Source organism: Monopterus albus, unplaced genomic scaffold (assembly GCF_001952655.1).
Source record: "Monopterus albus unplaced genomic scaffold, M_albus_1.0 scaffold172.1, whole genome shotgun sequence".
Taxonomy (NCBI): domain Eukaryota; kingdom Metazoa; phylum Chordata; class Actinopteri; order Synbranchiformes; family Synbranchidae; genus Monopterus; species Monopterus albus.
Window position 1 is genome coordinate 2282122 of NW_018128052.1, and position 23689 is coordinate 2305810.

General features: G+C 40.5%; 3 protein-coding genes across 3 annotated transcripts in view; 1 reads left to right on the top strand and 2 right to left on the bottom strand.

Annotated features, from left to right (window-relative positions):
* angptl4 (angiopoietin-like 4) overlaps positions 1–2631 on the bottom strand; it is a 6221-nt gene extending 3590 nt beyond the window's left edge. The window contains exons 1-3 of the mRNA XM_020616222.1: positions 2014–2631; positions 1109–1219; positions 856–949 (exon numbers count right to left, since the gene is read on the bottom strand). Coding sequence (XP_020471878.1) covers positions 856–949; positions 1109–1219; positions 2014–2514 — 706 coding nt within the window. The 5' untranslated portion in view covers positions 2515–2631. The remainder of the gene's footprint in view (positions 1–855; positions 950–1108; positions 1220–2013) is intronic.
* A 12946-nt stretch (positions 2632–15577) lies between these two features.
* On the bottom strand, positions 15578–17765 carry rps28 (ribosomal protein S28). The gene is made up of 4 exons (XM_020616000.1): positions 17668–17765; positions 17334–17381; positions 16635–16757; positions 15578–15703 (listed from the first exon to the last, which is right to left on the bottom strand). The coding sequence occupies exons 1-3, from the start codon at positions 17704–17706 to the stop codon at positions 16635–16637; spliced, it is 210 nt and encodes a 69-aa protein (XP_020471656.1). The 5' UTR covers positions 17707–17765; the 3' UTR covers positions 15578–15703.
* A 1800-nt stretch (positions 17766–19565) lies between these two features.
* Positions 19566–23560, top strand: LOC109969257 (potassium voltage-gated channel subfamily V member 2). Its single transcript, XM_020615984.1, has 4 exons — positions 19566–20104; positions 20233–20866; positions 21893–22018; positions 23107–23560. The coding sequence occupies exons 1-4, from the start codon at positions 19566–19568 to the stop codon at positions 23422–23424; spliced, it is 1617 nt and encodes a 538-aa protein (XP_020471640.1). The 3' UTR covers positions 23425–23560.
* The last annotated feature ends 129 nt before the right edge of the window (positions 23561–23689 follow it).

Sequence of the window (23689 nt, forward strand, 5' to 3'; positions counted from 1 at the left end):
TCCTGCTGATGTCAGAGCTCTGATGTGTTGTTATAATTTGCACTGGCTGGGTGAACTCAGCTGCTGCCTCAGTCATGTTCACCTTTCACCTAGTTCTCATCTGCAGCCATTAGAAACAGGGATGCAAGTGTAAAGATACTCAAGTTATATGTTTTTATTAATTTATAATGTTATAATGGTCCATAAATTTCCGTTTTTATTCCCCTCTTTTTCCTATCATGCGCCTGATCCTTTTTAAAGACTTGACACTACACCAGTGAGGTTAAACTGTTCCCCAGTTCGTCTGTGCCCAGACCAGCCCGGTACAGTCTGGGTGGAAGCGCTCATTGGTGACTCCAGTCACGGTTCAGATGGGAGCAGCAGCTGTTTGGCCTGGCTGCGCAATGAGGGCATCATTTATTGCCTTTTACAATTACTGCAAGTCACAGCATGAGCACTGACTAAAGCGAAATTGATAACGTCAGTGGCACATTTTAGCTTCTCCACTACTGTTTATCGCAGCAGAAAAAAAACCATTAGTGGTAACTGAAATAAAGCGATAAACCAAAGAAAAATATATAGGCTATATTGATTTGATTGGCTGAATTACATTTTGAGAAGTCAGCCTTATTTACTTTACTCAGATAATAGTGTTAATGGCATCCTGTCTTAAATGAATAATGCAGGATGTCCACCAGATGATGTTCGTGGCGTCACGCTGGGCAGAGAAACGTGTCCCACATTGATTAGAGGCCTTGAATTTAATTGCCGCTGATTTAAGCGTTTCTAATCCTTACTAAACAGATGGTCTGCCACTTTCGGCGTTAGATTTGGTGTAGTCGACTTAAGAGAGTGTCAGAAGATTTGTTTTCTTACCGAATGGTGAGTCGCGTTGCTCCGCCACGCCACTGTGCTCGGAGCCGTTAGTGTTGCTGCTCCGTGAGGAGGGTCTCTGCCGTGACTGCTGGATCTGAGGAAGTTTAAAATAAGTAATGAAACTGCAGGAAATATTGTAAAATGCTTAAGAAATGTTTTGAAATGTAATAAATAATAAGGTACAAAAACCAGTTAACGACAGTTTGACATGGAATTCAGACGTCTGTGATTACAAACTGTGAGGTGTCCTCACTTGGCTTTGCAGGGTCCTGATGCGCACATTTTGCTTGTCAAGCTTTTCCTGTTGGAGTCCGATCCTCTCCATCAGATCATCAATGCGTCTGTTCTGAGCCTCTAGCATCAGCTGACAGAAACATAACACAAAGGCTGTTAGCGCTTTATCAACTTCTACACCGCACTTGTGCGTAAAGACGCTTTGGAACTTCATCACCAAAGAGGCACCTGAATTAAAACGGGCCACCTGCATGGTTTTATTGAAAGGCCTGAGGCATACGCCGCAGACACATTTCCATCCTTGAATAACAAGTGTTTTTCTCTTCCAGCTGCCTCTGTTGTGGTTATGTAACTTGCTGACAGCTCGGAGTTTTCCATCCCACTATAAAACCTTCCAGACTCACACGGTGGTTTGTAAAGGGAAAGCAAAGAAATCACAGCTCTCATAAGCCCCTTCAACTGTGTTATATTAACGAACTGAATACTCTCCAGGTTATGAAATATTCCCACTGTGGAAAACGATTCACACAGTCATGCGGCTGATGCGTGCAGACCTCATTAGCTTGTAGTGTCTCCCTGCACGTACTACACGTTCTTCCTCCACACTGCAGGGAAGCTCCCCTCCTCCTCGCCTAGTGCTTGGCCTCTGTGCATTTTGACTGTCATTTGAGTTGAGAGAAAAAATCTCCACCATACAATTCAACTTGGACGAATCCGTTTGTCATTTTAACCATCTGCTGCTGCGCAAGAACAATACGTGTCCTCTGTTGGACTTTCTGGGACCATAATGAAGAAATTACTATAGTGTTTTGCATACAGTGAAAAAACTCAAGTAGCCTCATTTTCCCCCAAAGCTAATGTGACATGCGTTTGCTTTCCTATACAAATGATCATCCCCAGACTCGGAAACGGCTCCACACTCACCTGGATATTGCGAGCATCACTGCTGTTCCTGGCATCAGCTCCCTGCAGCATGCTGTTCACCCTCTCCTCCAGCCGGCTCATCCTCTCACTCATCGTCTTCCTCTCCCGTTGCATCTCCTCTGCCTTCTCCCTCAGCTCGGCCGTGACATTCAGCAGCTGACCCTCTCTATCCTCCAGTCCACGGGCGCGACCCTTCAGGGCTTCTCCCTCTACTCGCAGCCTCTGGCTTTCCTTCCCCATTTCGTTCACCGTGCGATTAAAGACTTTCAGTGTGGCTGAAATGTCCCTCATCTGGGCTTTGGTTTTGTCCACGTGCTCTTTCAGCCCCTGGCCCAGCTGCAGCAGACCATGGGCAATGACATTCACTTCATCCCACGGCGCGTACTGTACACGTCTCTCCTTGGCAGCGCCGCCGGAGGCTGAGCCCCCCTTCCTCTCGAAAGGGAAGCCTGTGGCCATGAGCACCACCAGGCAGAGAGTCAGAGCTGCCAGTGTTTTCATTTTCCCCGTTGTCCTAAATGGTTGATATCCTGCTTTAAACGGTGTAGTTGTTGCAGAGTCCCACCTCGTCTTCCTGTATTGTATTTGAGAACTCAATCTCCTTGCTAAACATCCTCAGCAGCACTTTTATATAGCTTCACAGCCCTCACCTCCAGGCTGTCAGCTGCCTGTCATTGGCCAGCCGATGAGAAGGAGGGGTGCAGTCACTCTCAGGTTTCTGTCCCTCCTCCGCAACCATGTCAGACCTGAAACAAAAAAGACTGGCTTTCATCTCTGCGCTGGCGAACACAGGGATCACTTTATCCAAACTACACAGATGCTAACCCCAGTAGTTGCATTTCTAAGCGAGCGTATCCATTGGTGAACCTTGAGAAACATCCTGAAATTGGTTGATAGCCCAGTGGTGTCAGAAGCCTGATTTAATGCTGCTAGAATAAAACGTGGCACTGCGTTTGGACAGTTTGTCCACACTCGTGAGTCCAACACATAAAACAGCAGATGTGAAGAAGTCTTGCATCCTTGTTTAAAAGTTAATTTTTACATACCAGGAAACATTATTCACTGTAACCAAAGAGTGAAAATAGATGTATTCGGCTGAATTCTGAAAGTTGCAGATGCCATTATGGGCTGCCAACGGGACATCGATGCCAGTGGAGGATGAAGCCCATAGAGAGAAATCAACAGCTCTCTTATAGTCATGAATCAAAGTCTCATATGTGTTCAGTTTCCTGTGTCCTTGATCCGAACTGAACCTGTTTCTGATTGTCATTCACTCTGTGGATCTTTTTATTATTCCGTTGTCTGCCTCACATTTGTGTCTGAACACATTGTGCCTATTAAGATCTTGGCTGTTTTGCATGAATGAGAGAAAATAGAATATGTATCTTTTATTACTCATTTAGATTCATTTAGGGTTGATAAAAATTCAAGCAAAATTAATTGACCTGCCAAACAAGAGGCTAATGCGTTTACAGTTGATAGTGCCATTTTATATTGAAGCAACAATTGCGTCTGTTAAGCTACCTGTTATGACAGGATCATTTATAGTTTATCTTAAACCTAAGTGACCTGAATGCAACCATAGTTCTTCATAACAATCCCAGTAATCTAAAGAAATGTCGTTTTATCTAACAGATGAGGTCATAATTTAAAACATACTGCACAGAGAAGCAGCTGTTGCATAACAAGTATATCAGGGGTTTCCTATAACCATCTCCCCCTGTGATATGGTGAGGAAGGCATGAAGTCACTGACACGTCAGGATGGGACTGTGAGAATTAGGGGAGAGGCCACCGCGCACAGTCTCCGTCTCAGGCCGTACGTGACCAAAGAAGGAGCCGTTTAACCCTCTCCTGTCTGCAGCGCAGACTAAGTAGGTGAAAGGTGAACGGGGGACTGCTGACTTTGCGGAGAGGGCAGCCTCTGTTCCTCACGTACGCGTCTGAAATGTGTTCAGGTTAAAAACAGGCGTTTCTTATAATCAAAACTCAAATCAGATCAAATTTTCTTTGTATAGCGCCAAATCACAACAAAAGTAATCTCAGGACACTTTACAAACTAAGGTCTAGATCTTACTGTTATCAATATTATTACATAGGGAAAACCCAACAAATCCCCCTTGTGCAAGCACTTGGCGACAGTGCATAACATAACATTTTAATTAATTTCTTTTAACTGGAGCAGCGAGGTCAGTGCAGGCAGACTGGGTGTGTTTGGTTTACACCCAATCAATTACGGAGACGCTTTACGGTATGTTCACATTACAGTAGCCCACAGCAGGACTGTCACTGAATAAAATCGCGTTTTTAGATTCGCTCAGGTGTTTAAAAATTTTAAAATATTCATTATGTAGAATGGCATATTTCACAACTTAATATATATAGTATTATTGTTGCATTATTGTCACATTGTCAGATCACATTTTATGTTGCAGCTGGTGAAGGTGGATCTAATTGTAACTACCTTAAGTAATTTGAATAGGTAACTTGTGAATTTCCCATCAGGGATCTGTAAAGTCCGATGACTATACTGTGGTTTGTTCTGGTAATCAGATTCTGAAAAGTAACTAAAGTTATCAGATAAATGTATTGCAGTAAAAAGTATAATGTTTTCATCTGAAATATAGTGAAGTCAATGAAGTACACAAAATGAAAATACTCAAGTAAAGAACAAATAACTGAAAATTGTACTTAAGTACAACGCTTGAGTAAATGTGCTTAGTTACTTTACACCTCTGGACCTAATGACTGATAGATGGCCGTCATGACAGTAGAGGTGAAGAATACACGCCTTGTTACAGATCTTGGGAGGGATGTCAATAAATGTATAAACATGTGAAAGATGATTTGCATCTTTTGGCTTTGTGACATCTGGGAGACAGTTTTCTTTAAAGGTGCCTGTGAGGTGCATTTTGAGGAACATGGCTGAGCGTGGTGGTTCAGATGAATCAGAGCTATATGTCAGCCAGGAGGAGCTGTCTGCTTAGGGGATGTTTGAAGTACAGTGTACTGTATGTAGGTATATGAAATGGGTTGAAGCTGATGTTGTAACTGCCATTGTTCAAACTAACAGGAGAAATCCAGTTTTGCTTGATATACAGAATAGTCATACTGTAACTGCAGCATGATTCAGGCTTGTTTGCATCATGACCAGACAGAATTGCACAATAGTAGTTTATCAAGACATTTAATAAGACATTGTCACTGTCAGCGTTTCAGACCCTTGTGACCTGATCAGTATGTGGAAGAAATATTGAGATCCTCAGTGCAAAAATGAACAAGTAAAAGTCCTGCATTATTATCCAAGCAGAGTGGTGCATTCACATTTAAGCAGCATTTTAATGTTGCACCCTGACCAAGTCAAAGCAAAGCCGAACTAGTACAAGCATACTGTTGGGAAGCTTAATATGTAAAAGTGCATCATATTTCACAAGATGTTATAATTTGTATGTATAATTTGAATCTACAAAGTGATGAGTAACTGGTGTAGTGGAGTAAAAGTATAAGGTGGCATCAAGTGGGAATACTGAAGTATCTCAGAATAGTATTTAAGTATAGTATTCCACCACTGGATTTCATCTAACAAGGAATAAAACCAGCTCAAACTAGAATAACCAACACAATGTCTGTCACAGTGTCAGTGGACATGATGTTTTTTAACCAAGCAGATTAAATAAACATAGGCTACATTTCATTTGTTTAATGTCTAGAACAGTAGACAAAGCTTTGAGGATCTGTCTCCTCTATATCCCATCACTCCTACTCCACACCTCACCGCAGCCGCTTGTTCAATTTCCCAAAATGGTCACTCCCATCTTTAGCTGGCATGGTGACCTTTTACCCAGATTCCAAGCACAGAACATCTGTATAATCTCAGTGTTGCCCCTAAGCCTATTTTGCATATGTAAAGCACTTGAAAGCTCATGACTGGGTTGTCACTGAGCAGAAACATTCATCGGGATGGGCTGGACAAGGTACAGTAAAGCTAGGCAAATGGCAGAGAGCTGTTATCATTAAACATGACAATGGCTGCTGCTTTCTGGTTTTACCATGAAAATGTATAGACACAGAAGATTTATGTTTATGGTTGAGGTGTAATCTGCAATGTACACTTTGCCAAAGATTGATTTATAGGCTTTTACCTACATAGCATGAAAAGCACAGGTGTAATCAATAACATGAATGATGGCTCTGTTTCATCAAGTATTAGTGTGCACATTACCAGGACACTAAAACTAAATGGACACCACCGAAATGGAAATCAGCTGTAATAAAACTGATTACAGTTGTGCTTCTGCTGCTTATGTATAAATGTCATCCATTAATCAATTTGACATTGTTGTATCCTGTTTCTATCACCACTGAAATGACCCCATAAACCTCACCATTGCACAGAGAAGTTTATAACTGGGAGATAAAGTACATTTCATTGTTTTCTGCCATCGTGTAAATAAATCAGTATGGCTGACACTGACACGTACACACTCACAGAGCACACAGACACAGAGGAAAACCTCCAAGTGGTGCAAAGCAAGTGTGTAACATTCTTTTTTGTTCAGGATTAACCCCTGCTTATTTATGCAGTGAGACTCCTTTGGTGAGTGTTTTACTATCGTGCCCTGGGAACTGGCTGTGACGTGGTACTGGAGCAAATGTAAAACTGCAGTTTTAGTTTACAGCCTCCAGCAGTCCAGAGAGATGAGGCACGGCTTGTTTCACCTCAGATTTGGTTCAGCACAAACAGGCTCAGGCAGGAGGAGCAGGCAGAGAACTCTGGAAGCAATCCTTTGGTCAAGGCTGGTCCCAGTTTTATATCACCGTGCATGAAGAAAACCGTTTGGTTCCCACACAAATGTTTTGCTTCAGCCTTTTTATGAGGCCAAAACTTTTAATATCTACACTCGATTAGCCTTTGTGGCATTCTGTAGAGTTTGCACAATTGGAATTTGAAACATGTTTCTTAGAGGTCAAAAACAAGTTATGTAAGACAAGATATGCTCTGTTGGTGCAGCTGATAAAAATTTTTAACCAGCGCATACACAAATGTCATTCAGACATGTACCTTTCTTGCATGCTTAGATGAACATGCATGCACACACAGTTATCTTCTTTAACATTCTGTACCACTTGGTTACACATGAACAGACATGTGCTACATGATAAAAATCAGTTTTTGTTGCTGCTTCTGCTCGACAGTCTTGTGTTTTGTTTTGGCAGGAGATACTTTTGCTTTCAGACTGGCCACAGACTGGTTTTACTATGGTGATGGAACACAGAGTATGCTTCGTGCTTTTTCCTCAGTTCTTTAACTGCTTGTGGCCTAAATGAATGTCCCAGCAGGCAGGAAGCAGAAAAGTACAAAATGTACACATACTGTATCCCAGAACTAGACATAATGTACTATACAGCATGCTTTGAGTTTTTTTTATGGTGATGGAAATCTACAGTGATTTACAAGACCTTAGGCTTTACCCCCTGTACACTGAACAAATAAGCTGCATTTAACTGTTGGCAAAGTGAATAAACCTATTCCTCACAATGTCAAATTATTTAGATGAGTAAATATATTAAAGTACTGAATTATTCGCTGCTTAACAATATGAAGAGCATGCATTTATGCATATAATGAAGAAAGCTGCTGTAATATACTGTTTACTGGATATAAAAATCCCCACTGGAGACCAAAACAGGCTACCAAGGTCAAAGAAGAAGTCCATCTCTACAGTAGCTGTAAATAACTCAAAAGACATATTTACATTGTCTTGGGATTCCAGATCCCATCTATACAGTTCATGGACCCAAAGCCTCAGTCATGATCAACAGTGTTGAGTTTTCCCAGAGATCTACAGGATGTGACTTTGTCCCCCAAATCAGCCCCTTGGTGGTGTGTATCCTAGTTTTTAAATCGGATTCCCATGAACTAATTGGCCTCCTGTCAAATATTCATGTAAAGTGCAGCATACTATGTTTATCAGAGAGTATAGGCAGCTCTTGAAGCAGTTGGATGTCAGTTGCTGATCACAGTGAGTTTAATTCAGGAGTGGAGGGGTAAGCAGATCAGATGGAGGAGGCACTCGAACTGAAGTGACTATGAATGAGGCCTGCTCTGGGAAAGATGTGGATGTTGCAGCTGGTGGCTTGGAGAAAGATAAAAAAGCTCAAATGAAGTGTTCTTCCAGAACAACAGCGGTCTGACCTATGACTGTACTTCAACAGCTGTGCACACCCTTTAGCACTTATCCTACATTTCTGCAGAAATTATACAATGCATCTCTTGTCTCTTTTGGACAATACACTGTGCACTTGTCTGGAAACCAGACCCCTTCTGGAAGTTCAATGTCAAAAAGCTTTTATATTGCAGAGGCAGAGATAACTCATACCTCTGTTACTTAGGTTTAGTTAATGAAATGCTACATATTGGGAAGTACTCTTACTGGGGTTTTTGTTGAGAATTAGCTTAGAGGGTTAATACCACTGTTGTGTGTGTACGGTAAATATGAAGCTACTGCCAGGAGCTTAGCAAACAGACTTGAAACAGAAACATCTGGCTTTGTTCAGAGGTAACAGGTAACAGGTTGCAGTTTTACCTTTGCCCGTCAACTTCCTGGCGAAGATAAACCCTTGACAAACTGCACACACAACCACAACATGGCATGTTTTCACTTAAGGATTAAACAAATGAGATATTAAGTGTTAAATTATGGGGGGCCCAAAGGGACACAGAAAATGAATGAATGACCATGATTCATTTAAAATAAATCCATTAATTTTAATGACAAAATAAGAATTAATAAATATGCAATTTTCACACTGATTACTTTATTTTACTTTTATTCATTACCACATTGATTTATTTCTGTATTTTCCCCATGTTTATTTACGTCTCTGTATCCCTTGTGGGCCTCCATATAAAGTGATATTTAAATATACTGGTAGGTTTTATTAGTGCAGAGCCAGACTAGCTGTGTTCCTCTGTTTCCAGGCATTGTGCTAAACTACATGTAAGTTGACAGGCTGCTGGCAGTAGCTGCATATTTACTGTAGCCTACAGATACAAGACTCCCTGCCAAAAAGTGAATAAATGTAGTATTTCCCAAAATGTCAAACTCAGCTTTGAAGGGTGTTGTAATTTGTTGTCTACATGAGATAAAAGTTTGATAAAGATGAAACAAGAGTTTTGCTTTATTTTACCAAGAAACGTGATGCCACATTGTGTCTGTGACCTCTGATCATCTGTTCCAATTAAAACGCCTTTAATCCTCAGTGACTGTGTGGCCCCAAAAAAATGGTTTCAACTTTTCATTTTCCTGTATTTTCACCAGTAAGGATGGCAGCAGGTTGTTATTGTGTTAAAACTGGACAGAAATCCTTTTGTGCAACCTCTCAGCAGTCTCAGGATTGAATTACCAGAAGCAGTCTTGTGATTGCAGTTGTTACTTTAGCACATGGCAATTTTAGTCCAGCTAAAATAACCAGTTGTGGTGTTTTGAGCCTTAATTTAGCATTGCTAGCTGGAGGTGTTGGCATTTCGCATCTGTCATGACAAAAAACATGACAGATTTGTCCAATTGTCCAATTTGTCCCTAGACTCACTAAGCAGATATTTAGATAGTGTTGCAACAGCTCAAAGCAAACCTGAGATGCTAGAAGGTCAAAGTATCCTGTCAGTAAATGGTTTTTGCTAAATACCTCTGCTCCCAAAAAGTGTGCTTCTGCTAAATATTAACTCAGCTGTGCAACTTCAGTTTATCCTGATCTTGCTTCATTTGCGTAAACAACTCAGGGTTTAACTTTTGAGCATCGGTAGCAATTAGATAAACATGGCAAATTCTTTCAGGATCATAATATAAAACCAAAATGTGAAGCCACCAAAACTTAACCCTGAAGCGAGGCCTTTCAGTTTTGGCTCTGACTGCTGTATGTCATATTAAATTAACACATTCTCTCCCTCTTTTTAAGATAAGAGAAGAAACCTGAACACTCAGAAGAGAAACAAAACAGACAAAACATCAACACAAGCCTTTACCCTGAAGCTTTCCTCATGCAAGTTTAGAATGTGTTTTGTAAACTACAATACATTGCAAATTAACAGAGTAACTTGTTATTTCTCAAACAGTCATGAGAGGCCTGCTGAGTATATAATAATTAATGTTAGCTCAACCACTATTCTGACATTTACATTTCACTGCCTTTACTACAAGCTTTTTTCTTTACTAGATAACAGACAGCTCTGATACACATATTAAAGAAATAGTTTGACATTTTAATAAGGCATTTTTGCTCTTTTGCCAAGAGTTAGATGAAAAGATTGATGTAAAATGTCTCATTATGGTTTTAGTGATAGTTATATACTGGCATAGTTTGTCTCTTAAGTTACTGTGTCCTGCCAGGAAATAAGGCTTCCCCTGGTTTTTAGCCTTTAGGCTAAGCTAACCGTCTCCTGGATGTGGCTTCAGATTTCCATATAGATGTGTAAGTGGTGTCAGCCTTTTCATATAACTGCAAAAATCAAACTGTTAAGAGGTTTTCTTAGCAGTAGTAACAGGTAAACTGTAAGCTAGTGCTCTTGCTCTCAGATAAAGTTGTCTCGTAGTATGATCATAAAAACAAGCCTGATCACAACTGATTCACCCTCAGGGCCACACCAACTCTCCTACCTCTGGAGAACACGGTACCTGGCTGTGTATCAGCTCTCCATGCCAGTATTCATGTTGGTCCAGGGGACAGAGCCTGCAAAGCTTTGTTTTTTTACAGTGTTCACGAAAAGATGTGTGCCACATATTTTTTGAACAGTTTTCTCTGAGCCCTGCCTGCACACTGCCATCCCTCCCTGACATTATTATCAACAGCAAAAAACATCTGACCCTGCGTTTCACTCACTTTCTCTGTTTGTGCACCTGCTGTTTGTGCTCTGACATTGTTGTACAGGGAATAATGGGAAAGTCATATGCATTGTGGGGGATGGACCCTTCAAAAAATAAATGAAGGGCTTGTTGTTCTGACCCTCGCACAATGAAGTCTTCCCCTTTTGTGCTTTTGCTTACATAAAACTAAATCGGTATCCAAGCTGGCTTTTTGTTGTCATCCTTTAAGCTGTCTTCTCTTTGCTGGACTCTTTCTGGTCTGTTTTGTTTGTTTCTGTGGCACAATGCCTTTATTCATGAATTCTTCTTATGCCTACTTCCATATACATATTGTTTCAAGATGTTCCTCTTGTGTGTTAGTTGAGTGCCTTGATATAATGAAAAGGCCTTTGATTTTGCAAACAGATAAACATAATTATTACACTTTAAATCATAAATATGGTATGCATGTCAGGTTTTTAATTTTTAATTTTTAATATCAGTCTTTTTTCTGTTCTAAAGATCCTCCCATTCCTGCATTGTCTTCCTGGAGCACAATCAAACCAGCTTCACCTTCTGCAGGGAGTGGCAGGAACCAGTAGATAGGCAGGGTTTACTAAAGGTCAGTGACCAGATGGATTGGAGGGGGACAGTGAGGATAAAAGAGAAGGCCAGAAACCAGCAGAGGGAGAGAAAAAGAGGGACAGGGAGTGTCTTCTTGGCATTGCCTCTGTGTCATAGTGGTCATAATAGATTGTTTTAGATTGTGGTATTGCAAACCCAGTTTGTGACACAGAGCTACGCATCTGACTTTTTCAGAAATAAAATTAAATAAAATAAAGGATGTTTAAATATGTGGACCTTTCTGAACTGTTGCTCAGGTAAAATACTAGAATTCTAAATGAACTCTGGGGCTGTATGGTTGCATTTCCCCAGTATCGTGTAATATAACTCTAAAACAATGTGCTCTATTTAAGAAAGCAACATATAGCATTTTATAGCAAATGATTTTTTTAACAGACGCTACTCTGCGTTAACACCTCTAGACTTTATAATGTCCTTGATGTTTTGTATGTCTGTTGCAGATGCGGCCTGCACACAGACATACGAACACAGAGAGAAAGAGGCAGACAGACAGACAGACAGACAGACATGCCGCCTGCTGGTGTTTTCTCCTGCCTGAGTTAGACCTTGATGGCATGCAGACAAACAGGGAGTGGCCTTGGGTTATATTTGTTTCTAACCTGGCATGTTTCTGCTTCAGAGAGAAATGGTGGAAGGGAGGGGGAGATGGAGAGATGGTAAACACATGCCACCCTTGCTGGGTGGATGGGTTAGGCAGGAAGATGGACAAGTGTGGAATGATGATGACATGGAGGATAAAGAGACACTGAGTTGTTTTCAACCACAAAGCTGATGTTGCCTGTGAATTCGGCAAACTTGGAATCACCTTTTCCCTCTATTACGCTCGCTGTCTGTTGTTCCTCCTCACTTTCTCTTTAATTTTCTTTTGGGTCAAAACATGAATGAAGCTAGTGCAGTTTCTTAGTAAACCTTTTGTCTGTGTGCAGGCTGTGAGAGCCATAGATAACCACAGACCACAGTACAACTTGACCATTTATTTATGCTCACACTGACACTGAAGGTGCTAAATTAATGCTGCTTATTACAGCATGATCCCTGACTGGATTTGGAGAATTAAGTGTCAAGAAACAGTTTTTCTGCCTCTCTCTGTCATCTCTGTTTCTGGTTCACCGCTTCCAGCTGTCATGTCATCTTGCATGTCTTACTTTAACCTACTGAATAGCTGCCAGGACTTGACTTGTGGCTTAGTGTCACAGCTCCTCTTTGGTTTCACATGACTTGTTGATCCCCTCCTGGCTGAAGCTGCAGTCATTCTCCAAAGTTTATAAACCTCAAGAAATGTAGCTGCAGGGGTGTATGCTTTGGAATATCTAATGGTAAATAAGCTGCACTGTGAGAAGAAAATGGGCACACCTGTGTTGCTTTTGGCAACGATATGCAGAAGCATTGGCAACCAAACCCTTTCCTCTCAGTGGTCTTATAAAAGGTGATGCTGCATGTCTACGGGTCCAAGCAAGTGTTTCACAACATGCTGAATTCAGCTGTACAGTACAAAACAGTTACACAAGCCAATTTAACAACCGCTATAATCTTAATACATTTTCAATATGATAAACTAAGGAAAAACTAAACTAAATGTCTATTTTAACTTTAGTTTCTTATTTGAAACAACTGTCATCACTCACCTTTTAAAGTATTTTTAGTTAATCTATTTATTACTGACTAAAAAAAATCAGAATCAGCTTTATTGGCCAGGAGTGTTGGACAAACAAGGAATTTGAGTCTGGCTCTCAATGTGTGTGTACAATGTTCTTCTGTAAAGCAAAGTGTAGACAAGTAAACAAACTGATGCTGAGAGAACAAACAAGAAAAAGGAATGTACACTGGGGAAATAAAGATAAAGTACTTATAGATACAGAAATATATATACACACAGTTTAGATGCAGTTTTTCAGATAGATATACACAAAGGTATATTTGCAAGGCATTGCACTGAGGGTTGTTATTTTGTTATACAGCCAGGGCTTAACTGTTCATCAGAGTGATGGCCCAGGGGAAGAAACTGTCCTTGTGTCTGGTTGTTTTGGCGTACGGTGACCTGTAGCGCCGTCCAGAGGGGAGGAGTTCAGACAGTTTGTGTCCAGGGTGTGAGGGGTCTGCAGAACTATTCTCTGCCCTCCTTTTTACCTGTGAGGTGTACAGGGCAGGCTGACACTGATGATCTTTTCTGCAGACGTGACTGTTCGCTGGAATCTGTTCCTGTCCTGTTTGGCTGCTGAGCCAAACCAGACAGTGATGGATGAGCAGAGAACAAACGTGATGATTCCTCTGTAGAACTGTATCAGCAGCTCCTGGGGCAGGTTGAACTTTGTGAGCTGGCACAGGAAGTACAAATACCTCAAAAGTAATATATGAACCACATGAAAAATAATGGATACTGTATAGTGTACCTGTAATGGAAAAGTAGATTTAAGAGATACAAGAAAAGGGAAAACTGCACAAAAATACGGTGAGAAAGAACAGAAAATCAGGATTAACATTCAAACCTACCTACTAATGCTGTGGTGCACTTATCTGTTCTCTAGTTTCAAAAGATTTATTTTAAAGTTCATAAAAATCCATGTAAATAGAAACTAAGTCATGTGAAACACATGAACAGTTCACATGTTTATGCAGCCTCACTCAAACAACTTTTAATGCTGGTGTCATGACTTCATTCAGCCAGCAGAAAAGTGGTTGGTCCACATTTGAGCAGAAGAAGTCCAGTCATTTGTGCACCTATGGATGTATTTGATGTACTTTTATTGTCAGCAAATGTGAGAAGGAAAAGTGTCTTTGACTCCAGGTTGGAAACAAAGTATAAATATTACACTATAGCATAAAAGTATAAAGTATATTAGAAACATAATTTATAACTAAAGACAGTAGTTTCATCAGACTGTAAATTTCACTTGTCCTGAAATAACTCATCAATATTGCACCGTGACAAGACTGGGTGTAGTCAACTCAGAGTGGTGCTGCCCTCTGCTGGCCAGAACTGCACACCACCAACCTGGTAATACAAAAGACTTTTTCTGTATTCGCCAGGTGATGTGCACTACCCGTTGTTCACCAGACATAGAACCTGCTGTTCTGTCCAAAGATTTTCATCTAGTCACACCAGATAATCTTGTCACAGCGCTTTGCAGGCCATGCATCAAACCCACATGCCTTTTAGTCAACAATGGATTTTTTGTCTTAGAACTCTGAAATTAAGGCCTGATAGATGGAGTGCTGCAGAGATACCTTTGCCATGATTTGGTTTAATTTTGTTCTGACAATAGTGTGAACTCTGGACCCTTTTACACCTTAACTATGTCCAATCAATTCAACCTGCAACAGGTGCATTCCAGCTGAATTCTGGCCACCTGTGTAGGACAATTAAGGCAGAGTGTACCTAACAAGAAACTGGAGTGGCACAGCAAAGTCTCCATATTCCTGAGTAAGAGATTTCAGTTTTTGGTTCTTGCTTAATTTTCAGACTACTCCATGACCATGGTTTTACTTTGACATCATGGGTGATTAAGCGTATTATGACGGGTGGAAATTGTTTATTTAAAACTGAACCCACTGTAGATATAGATGTTAGAATGTGCAAAAATGACAGCAAGCCACCTAACATACTCATAGTAGTGCAGCAGATTTGCATAATCACTGGCTACTATCCACTTGCCCTTGTGACATTTGGTTATCTAAAAATAAATGCCCTCATGTTTCAGTGGGCAGCAAACTTAGTCATGTTTATACTAGAGACACTTGAGAACCACGCTATAAGCAAATTCACAATTAAGGTAACTGGTAATTGTAGATAATTTTAGGGGAACATCATTTTGCAGGTGGCAAATGGTTTTACTACAACCACCTATTACAAAGTTAGAAAAAGTGGACTTTAATGTGAAAATGTAGCACTTTGCCTCAGTTTATTCAGTCATCTCTGTAAAGCATGTTGCCTCTCAACCTAGACCACAACTGACTAATTAAGAGGCATGAGGAAAAACTTAAAGCAAATTTATCCATCTGTGTCAGACAGAAGTCGGTTCACTGTCGCAGCCTCAAGAAAAACAATTCACATCATACAGAACACACAGGATGTCCACATTTTCAGCTCATTAACCAAATTTATTTCAAAACATGTGAACAGGTGAGACATAGGCTAATGCAAACGAAACTGATGGCATCCTCAGCTCCACAGCACTGGACTGGCACCTCGGCATCCGGGGGGCACTGTGAAAACAGAGACAGCCATCTCAAGACTCTACATCCAACTCGCAAAAGAAAAACATGGCTCTTTCAATGTCTCTATTAACAGGATGAGCCAAGTACAACAGTGAAATGTTAATCTCAGTTCATGTAGCTTGATGGAAAAGTATTATAGTGCTTCTTTGTTGTAGTTATTGAGACCCAGTGTAGTTTTTTTTTTTCTTAAACTCAGCCACCTGTCTCTCTCATTCAGCTGATGTTGCAGGAGGAAACTGGCCCATCATAAGTGCTCGAGTCCCGAGGTCAGCACACAGGACACCAGGCGTAACCTTATATGGTGACGGCTAAAATGCACCATAAACGGTGCGTCACAAGTATCTCACCGACTGGGTTTCACAGAACTTTCAGAAACACTACATCTTGTATAGATTTTCTGCACCACTGAAATTAATTTTATTCTCCAGCTGCAAACAACAGACCAGTAAACGCATGCAATAAAAAACACATCCTCCCCAAACTGAGTCTTACACTTGCAGTCAGCAACACCTTTCAGCTGCCTTTCAGTGGCAGCAACCATGTCATGAGGGCAAAGTGTTGGAGTGGGTCAAAAATACAATTAAAAAGCTCAGAAAAATCATTGTGAAGCTCTCTCCACTGTTTTTGTAAGACCAAAGACTGGTGTTGTTTCAGCTTTGAAAGCCGTTTGCCAAATTGTATCCACTTTACACATACTGGGAGATGATGAAATCCAAACTACATGTAAACTGAAATTGGTTTAGTATTGCTGCTTTGTCTATAAATTATCAAAGGACAGGCCCCTATTACACCCAAATAAGATTAAGAGATTGAAACTGAGCATTAATGCCTGTAATGTAGATGCAGCCTCAGTGATGCCAACTGAACTGGAACACCCAAAGACAAGCTAAAAGAATTGGCTGTGTTGCAGTGTCCTCACCTATCGCAGCCTCCTTGCTTCTCTTTCAGACTCCAGAAGTGTCAGCACATCTCCTTCTCTGACTGGACCCTTCACGTTCCTGATGATGGAGCGGTTGCTGTCGTCCATGAACTCAACACGGACCTGCAAAGGAAATTCATTTAGACTGCACTGGACAATTTAGGATTTGTCACTTAGAAGACAAAATCTGACACACCAGTTCAAATTAAGTCATGACTTAACATGCAGTCACCAGTAACTGCAGAAAATTACAGCAATCACATTTAATAATCAGATGACTACACTTTCTATTGTCATCAATTTTCCCAACAAAAATATTGGAGATCTTCTGATTCCTGGTTGTCCAAAGTAAGAGACTGCTCTTGTGGCCCAAACATTGAATGTCTTTGGGCTCTGGAGTTCAAAACAATTTGAAGATGCAAACTTATAACACGTAATGTAGTGTTCAGGTACGAATAGCTGCTTTACTGACACCGTCTCTTTACAACCGTGAGGAGCTCAAGACCATCAGCAGCACTCAACTGTAACTTTGTCTAAGGACAGATTTGTCGTCATATGCGGGGTTTCTGCACGTTTTCTTCAAGTCAGAAAACTAACGTTATAAACAGAGGGGCGCAAACAGAATTTATGTATAGCTAATCTTTGCCTTATATCCAATATAATGCTAAAACATCAGCAACGTTAGCCTTACTAGCATACCTGTGTACACTGTCCCTGGGAGCCAGTTCTTCCGAGCACCTTGGTGACCTGAAAACAAAACAAATTAAACGGTAAATAAGTCAATAAGTAAATACAGTGTTTTCTGATACGACCACACAAAGTACACAAGAACCTAACGTTACAACAGGCGGAGAACTAGCCAAGAGAAACCTAGGCCTCCATAATGGCCGCATGAGATCCGAGATGATGTTTAATTGGCCCATAAAAGCACATTTGACTTCATGGTTTTGGGATCGTACAAGGTATTAGTTGTTATTGTGTCAATGTGAATATCTGGATATGAATATTTTAACCATATTAAATGTTTTCTTACTCTTGCGAGCTTGATCGGCTGCACGCGGCTGGTGTCCATGTTGTCAGGTTAAACTGGAAAGGAAGTCACGTGGTGCACAGGCGGCATATATCGCCGCTGTATTCGATTTAGTTTATTAAAAATGGATAATTTTGTAAGTAAATAAATTATGTATAATTAAATTAGAAGTATTCAGGCCAGCACATTGATAATAATGACGAAAAATGCCATTTAAAAAACACATTTTATTTTATAGCTCCACTTCCTTTTCCGGTAGATTGAACCGCCTGTTCATAGAAGCTTCCACGGGGAAGAAACACTAAGCCTACCAATATTTTCTGTGTCTTGTTAGGTATTTTTAGTCAGATAGATATTGGTTAGATACTTTATGTATTAGAAATGTTTAGTGGAGATAGGATGTCTAGTTAGACTGTTAAATGCTTAGTCATGCTTATGAGTTTCTACAGGGTACATCTGGTCAAGGATAACTAGAGAGAAGAGTTGATGACTGTCAGCAGACAGGGTGTTTAATATTATTATTATGACGTGTATAACTGTAGCCTTAGCCATAATAGGTTCTTATGTTTAAGCCACGACATGTTACTAGAGGTCGTGAGAATGTTTTTAGCTACACACCACTTAACCAACAGACACACACAGAGGTGGAAGATACCTGAGCGTGTAATGTTAATTTTACCTGTGGTCCTTTGAATAAATGAGCACTGTTTTGAAGTTACTTGGACTGTCTCGTCTCTCAGAGTTAGCAATGGTAACAAGAACCAAAGACCAACAGTCTACAATATATTTAGTGGATAATGCATAATGCTAAGTAATAGACCCATATTATGTGTTCCTAATATTCCGACCCTCTCATGTAGCCCAGGAGGACAAAAATACAGAGACATCTCTGAATATAATGTAGTCCAGTACAACACCACCTTTAACTATGACATCAATAATACATGTATAATAAAATTTATACATTTATGACTATTTCACCAAAAACTGAAACATTTTGAGCTTTATAAGCACAGATGTTAAGGCAGAAGTGTTGCAGTGATTTGCATACAATAATAAAGTGGCCAGTGGGTGTATACAAATTCATATTTATGTTTAAGTATCTGCAGCATATCCACATTTTTGTAGTAGGCAGTCTTGCACTCAATTTCAAATACTGACTCAGTAAATTAAAAATAAATTGTCCTGTACACTCAAAATGTATATTTGTTTCCTTATTCAGTGTTAAATGATAAAACCTGGACTTTTGGCTTGACTTCATTTTGAACTGGACAAACTAGTTATGCTATTGATTAATTGCAAACAGACCAATGCCAGATAGGGACTCAGTTATGAAGACAAGAGAGCAGAGGACACTCTAAAGCCTTTGAGGTTTAGATTACAGGGATAGAAAATACAGAAAATTACATAGGCTATTCAATACTGTAAATTTAAAATATAAATCCAAGCTTATTTTACCTTTCCTGCACATGATTAGAATGACTAAAGCTAAAGGTTCCTCGTGTAATCTAGCTATACCATTAGAATGAACTTTCTGTGCAAAAGCTCTTTATAGCCATGTACTACTGCCATTACGCCACCCTCTCGCCCTTTCCTCCTCTCTGAGAACCTACAGCCTTAAATCACAACACTAATCCATGTGAACGATATTTTTAACTTGCGTTTGGACAGAAAGAACAGCAATAGGATTAGAGAATCAGTGAGGAGGCTGAATCCCTAACACATGCAGGTGATCTTCTTGCATGGTGAAAGACTGTTTCTTTATTGTTATTTCAGCCTGGACACAGATCAAATGGACAATATCGATCTTGTGAAATATTGTTGTCATTGATTTTCACTGACTTGATTCAAACTTGGCACCAAACTTTTCTCTTGGTTTGTTTGTTTTAGGAGCTATTGCCATGGAGACTATGAAGCCCAAGGTGAAAGTGCTAAAAAAGAGTCGCTCCAGTCTTTTTGCAACCATAAAACGGGAAATGAGCTTTGCACAAAGCACTGAAGAACAGGAGAGTGAATTTCCATTTTCACAGGACAGTTCTGTGAAACCATGGACATCTATGGACAACCTTGATACTCCTGGTGGGATAAAAAGTGCAAAAAAGAATCAGAGCAAAGAGAAACCAAAGCCAAGGCAATCAAACATTGTCAACCTCAATGTGGGTGGAAAGGTGTTTCACATCCCGAAACATTTGGTCCTCCGACATCCAAAAACGCGGATTGGTGTCCTTGCCCTTTGTAACGATCCTGTCAAGTGTCTGACGCTCTGTGATGATTACAATGTTCAGAACAATGAGTTCTTTTTTGACAGGGATCCCATGTTTTTCCATTATATATTCCACTTTTATTGCAGTAATGTCCTGTGGGTGATGGATAGTCTCTGCCCTGTCAACTTTGAGGAAGAGATGTCATTCTGGGGGCTGAAACTAAAGGACACTCCAAGGTGCAGCAGATATTTGATTGTAACTATGTGTATTATGTAGCTTGATGTCTTACTGTTTGTGCATTTCAAGCATAATTTTACAAAGTAGTTCTGGTAAAACCTGATAGTAAATATCTTCTTTTGTTCAGGTGCTGTCGCATTAAGTTTGAGGAGAAACTGGATGACATCAGAGACCAACTGAAGGTCAACCAGGAGCTGCTTGATGAGATTAAGCCTCACCAGGATGATGAGGGCTACAAGACTATGTTTCTTGGAGGCTTTCGGAAAGCCCTCTGGGATCTGATGGAGAATCCTTACTCCTCAATGTCAGCCAAAGCCTTTGCTGTGTTTTCAAGTCTCTTTGTGGTTATCTCTATTGTTGCCATGACAATGAATACAGTGAAAGAACTCAGTGGCTATAAACTCTCTGGCAAAACCTACATGGAGTGGGTAGAGATTGGTTCCATCCTCTTCTTTACCTTGGAGTACTTTTTGCGCTTAGTCACCACATCCAATGTCAAACATTTTGTGAAGAGTGCCCTCAACTTTGTTGATGTGGTGGCTGTTATGCCCTACTTTGTCCAGATCCTTTTTGAGGCATTTGTTATAGATACAGAAGACCACAGTGCACAGGAAGATTGGAAAACCATGGAAAGGGTCAGTAAAGTCAGCAAGGTGCTCAAGGTGGTCAAGTTGATGCGCATCTTCCGTATCTTGAAGCTTGCCCGTCATTCAACAGGCATGAGAGCATTTGGATTCACTATCCGGCAGTGCTCTGAGCAGGTATGGAGATTTCAAATTTCAAATAAGACAAATCAAATAGAAACATAAAAACCTATGTTTATTGGACATCTTTAACTGAGTGGACACATACAAAACAATGGAACACGCAAAACAGGAGTTAAAGTGGATATATTCACCCATCCATTATCTATACCATGTATCCTAGACCTAGATTGCAGAGGGACCTATCTAGGGATCCTAGCTGACACTGGGTGAGAGGTTGGGTACACCCTGGACAGGTCTCCACCTCGATCACAGGGTTGGCACACAGAGACAGACAACCACCCACACTCACATCTATATACAATTTAGAGTCACCAGTCCACCTAACCTGCATGTCTCTGGACCGTTGGAGGAAGCCGAAGTATCTGCAGAAGCTCCACACAGGCACAGGTAGAACATGCCCCTGTCAGTTGCAAGGTTCAAACCCAGAACCTTATTGCTGTGAGGTGGCAGTGCTAATCAGTGCACCACTGTTCCTATAATCAATTTTTTATTATAATAACAGATCACAGAACTAATTGTATATGTAAGTGGTCACTCATGGTGACAAACCCACAGAGAATTATCTCCTGTTTTACCTTTTATCACCTCATTGTTTTGATTTTGCAGCCTACATCTTGTGTTGCTACTTAAACCTACTGGTAAAACAGCTCTGATAAACCAACTAACTGGCCACTACTGGCCCAGGCCTAAGTTAGTGGCTAGCTGATGAAAGTAGTGGAGCATCTAACAGCTAAAGAGCCAGCTATTTCCCTCAAAAAGTGGTAAAGGCCAAAAACAGAGTTAAAAAGAGAGTGCAGTTTTGACTTACACATGGAAAAGGTTTGACAAATTTTATGTAAATGCCCCAGTCTTGTCTGTAGTTAAGCAGAGGGAATAAACAATTTAACAGCGTCATAGGTTTTTAAATCTATGATCTTTTGTCCAACCTACTACTGTACCACTTCAGTGCTGCCAGCTGTGTTGAAGCAATAATAATGGACACTGTTGTTGACATGTATGTACCTCTCTGTGGTCTTTCAGGTATGCTGTCTATTTTTGTTCATTGCGATGGGCATCTTCACCTTCTCTGCTCTGATGCACTCTGTGGAGGTGGATCAGCCTGGGACACCGTTCAGCAGCATACCAGATGCCTGGTGGTGGGCTGCGGTGAGTAGTATAGACTTCAGAAAGGTTTCAAGTTCTGGATTTTTCTCCTATGCTGTGGCATTTTGGTAACTTTTCCATGAACTTGGCTGGATCCAAATGCTATAAAAGTGTGTTCATGTGTTCACTGACAGGTGTGAGAGCAGTATTAAAATTCTTGTTAGGAAAACCCAGTAAGCAAAATTCCCCAAATGTCAAACAGCTACTTTAATTACTGGCAAACGTAGATAGGCTGAGTTTACAAAACACCGGAGTTTGTAAACAGTAGTGGCTTTAATGTGGAATTTAAGGCATTTTATGAGAGTGCAGTTACATTTTATATTTCAGTTTAGGATCCTTTCAGGACAGTTTTACTACTGCCCATGTCATTACAGTACACAGCAATAGGTTGCGAGTATATGTTGCTAAGAAGCTATTTGATCAAATAGACAGCATGCAAGCTCCACTATTTTGGGTTTTGTTTTTCTTCATAGGTAAATTATACAGGAAAACAGTTTGTAAAGAGGTCCATTTTGCCTGAGGTCTGCTGTGCTGTAATGCACTAACATACTGTAGGTTTCAGTGTGTTTGTGCATCATCTGGCTGGTTCTCTGTGTTTCTTTCACTTTTGTTTAAGGACATTTGGTTTTATTTTTCTAGTGGCAGCTGTTCATTTTTGTTTCTAATCCACTCTAATACACTGTGATGCATTTTGTTTCTGTCCAGACACAGTGACTGAATTTGAGAGATGGAAAGTGTTACAGTACGTTCCCTGAGAGTTTTTTCCATCCTGTTCATTTTCAAATTGCAACCCACTCACTGATCCACAGAATAAGCATTTTAACACCTGGACTCTCACAAAGCCTTGGCCATTAGTTTATTTTTAGACTGGATGAATGGGATAATTTGAATGAACCATGAGAAAAATAAAAAAGGTTAATATTTCACCTTTCTGGTATCCTATATATCCTTTCATAAGCAGGAAAATAATCTAAAATTGTACAAAAACAACATAGGATGTTTGAGTATGACATCTTTTCAACAAAGCTAACACACTGGATGCCCTTACCATTTGGATTTGCTTATTACACTTCACTCTCTTCTTCCCACAGGTGAGCATCTCTACTGTGGGCTATGGTGATGTTGTCCCAATCTCTTATCTTGGTCGCTGTGTGGCATTTAGCTGCATTTCTTTTGGCATCATCCTCAATGGCATGCCTATCTCCATTCTGTTCAACAAGTTTTCTGACTACTACGCCAAACTGAAAGAACAGGAATTTACATTTTCAAACACTGAGCGCGCCTTCCAGCTGAGGAAACGCCTGAGGCGCAGGTTTGACAGCTGCTTTGAGCCACAGCCAGAGGATTCTGATGATGAAATATACTATTGGCCCAGTGGAAGGAAATCTATCAGTGAAAGTGAGGATTGATAGAAGCTGCCTAGTTGTGAACTTTCTAACCCTAAACAACCTTTTCACTCATGACTCTAGAAAGTGTAAAACCCCACCTGCCTCCAACTCTGAGCCTGTGTGATTTAAGATAAACAATCTAAGTGGGAAATGGAGACAGCAGCAAGCTGAAATAAGCTTTAAGCCTCAGCTTTATAGCAGGTGCTGTTTGCATGCTATGGATGATGACTCCTTTTTCAAATGGGCAAGATGCTCCCAGTGGACAGCTTGTTATCTGTATCCAAGG

Excerpts from the sequence above, each read along its gene's own strand:
- rps28 (XM_020616000.1), bottom strand. The coding sequence starts at position 17,706 with ATGGACACCAGCCGCGTGCAGCCGATCAAGCTCGCAAGA. Across the intron at positions 17,382-17,667 it reads AGCCGATCAAGCTCGCAAGA|GTCACCAAGGTGCTCGGAAG; the intron begins GTAAGAAAACAT and ends TTTTGTTTTCAG. Across the intron at positions 16,758-17,333 it reads CCCAGGGACAGTGTACACAG|GTCCGTGTTGAGTTCATGGA; the intron begins GTATGCTAGTAA and ends TTTCCTTTGCAG.
- LOC109969257 (XM_020615984.1), top strand. The coding sequence starts at position 19,566 with ATGGAGACTATGAAGCCCAAGGTGAAAGTGCTAAAAAAGAGTCGCTCC. Across the intron at positions 20,105-20,232 it reads AAACTAAAGGACACTCCAAG|GTGCTGTCGCATTAAGTTTG; the intron begins GTGCAGCAGATA and ends TCTTTTGTTCAG. Across the intron at positions 22,019-23,106 it reads ATGCCTGGTGGTGGGCTGCG|GTGAGCATCTCTACTGTGGG; the intron begins GTGAGTAGTATA and ends TTCTTCCCACAG.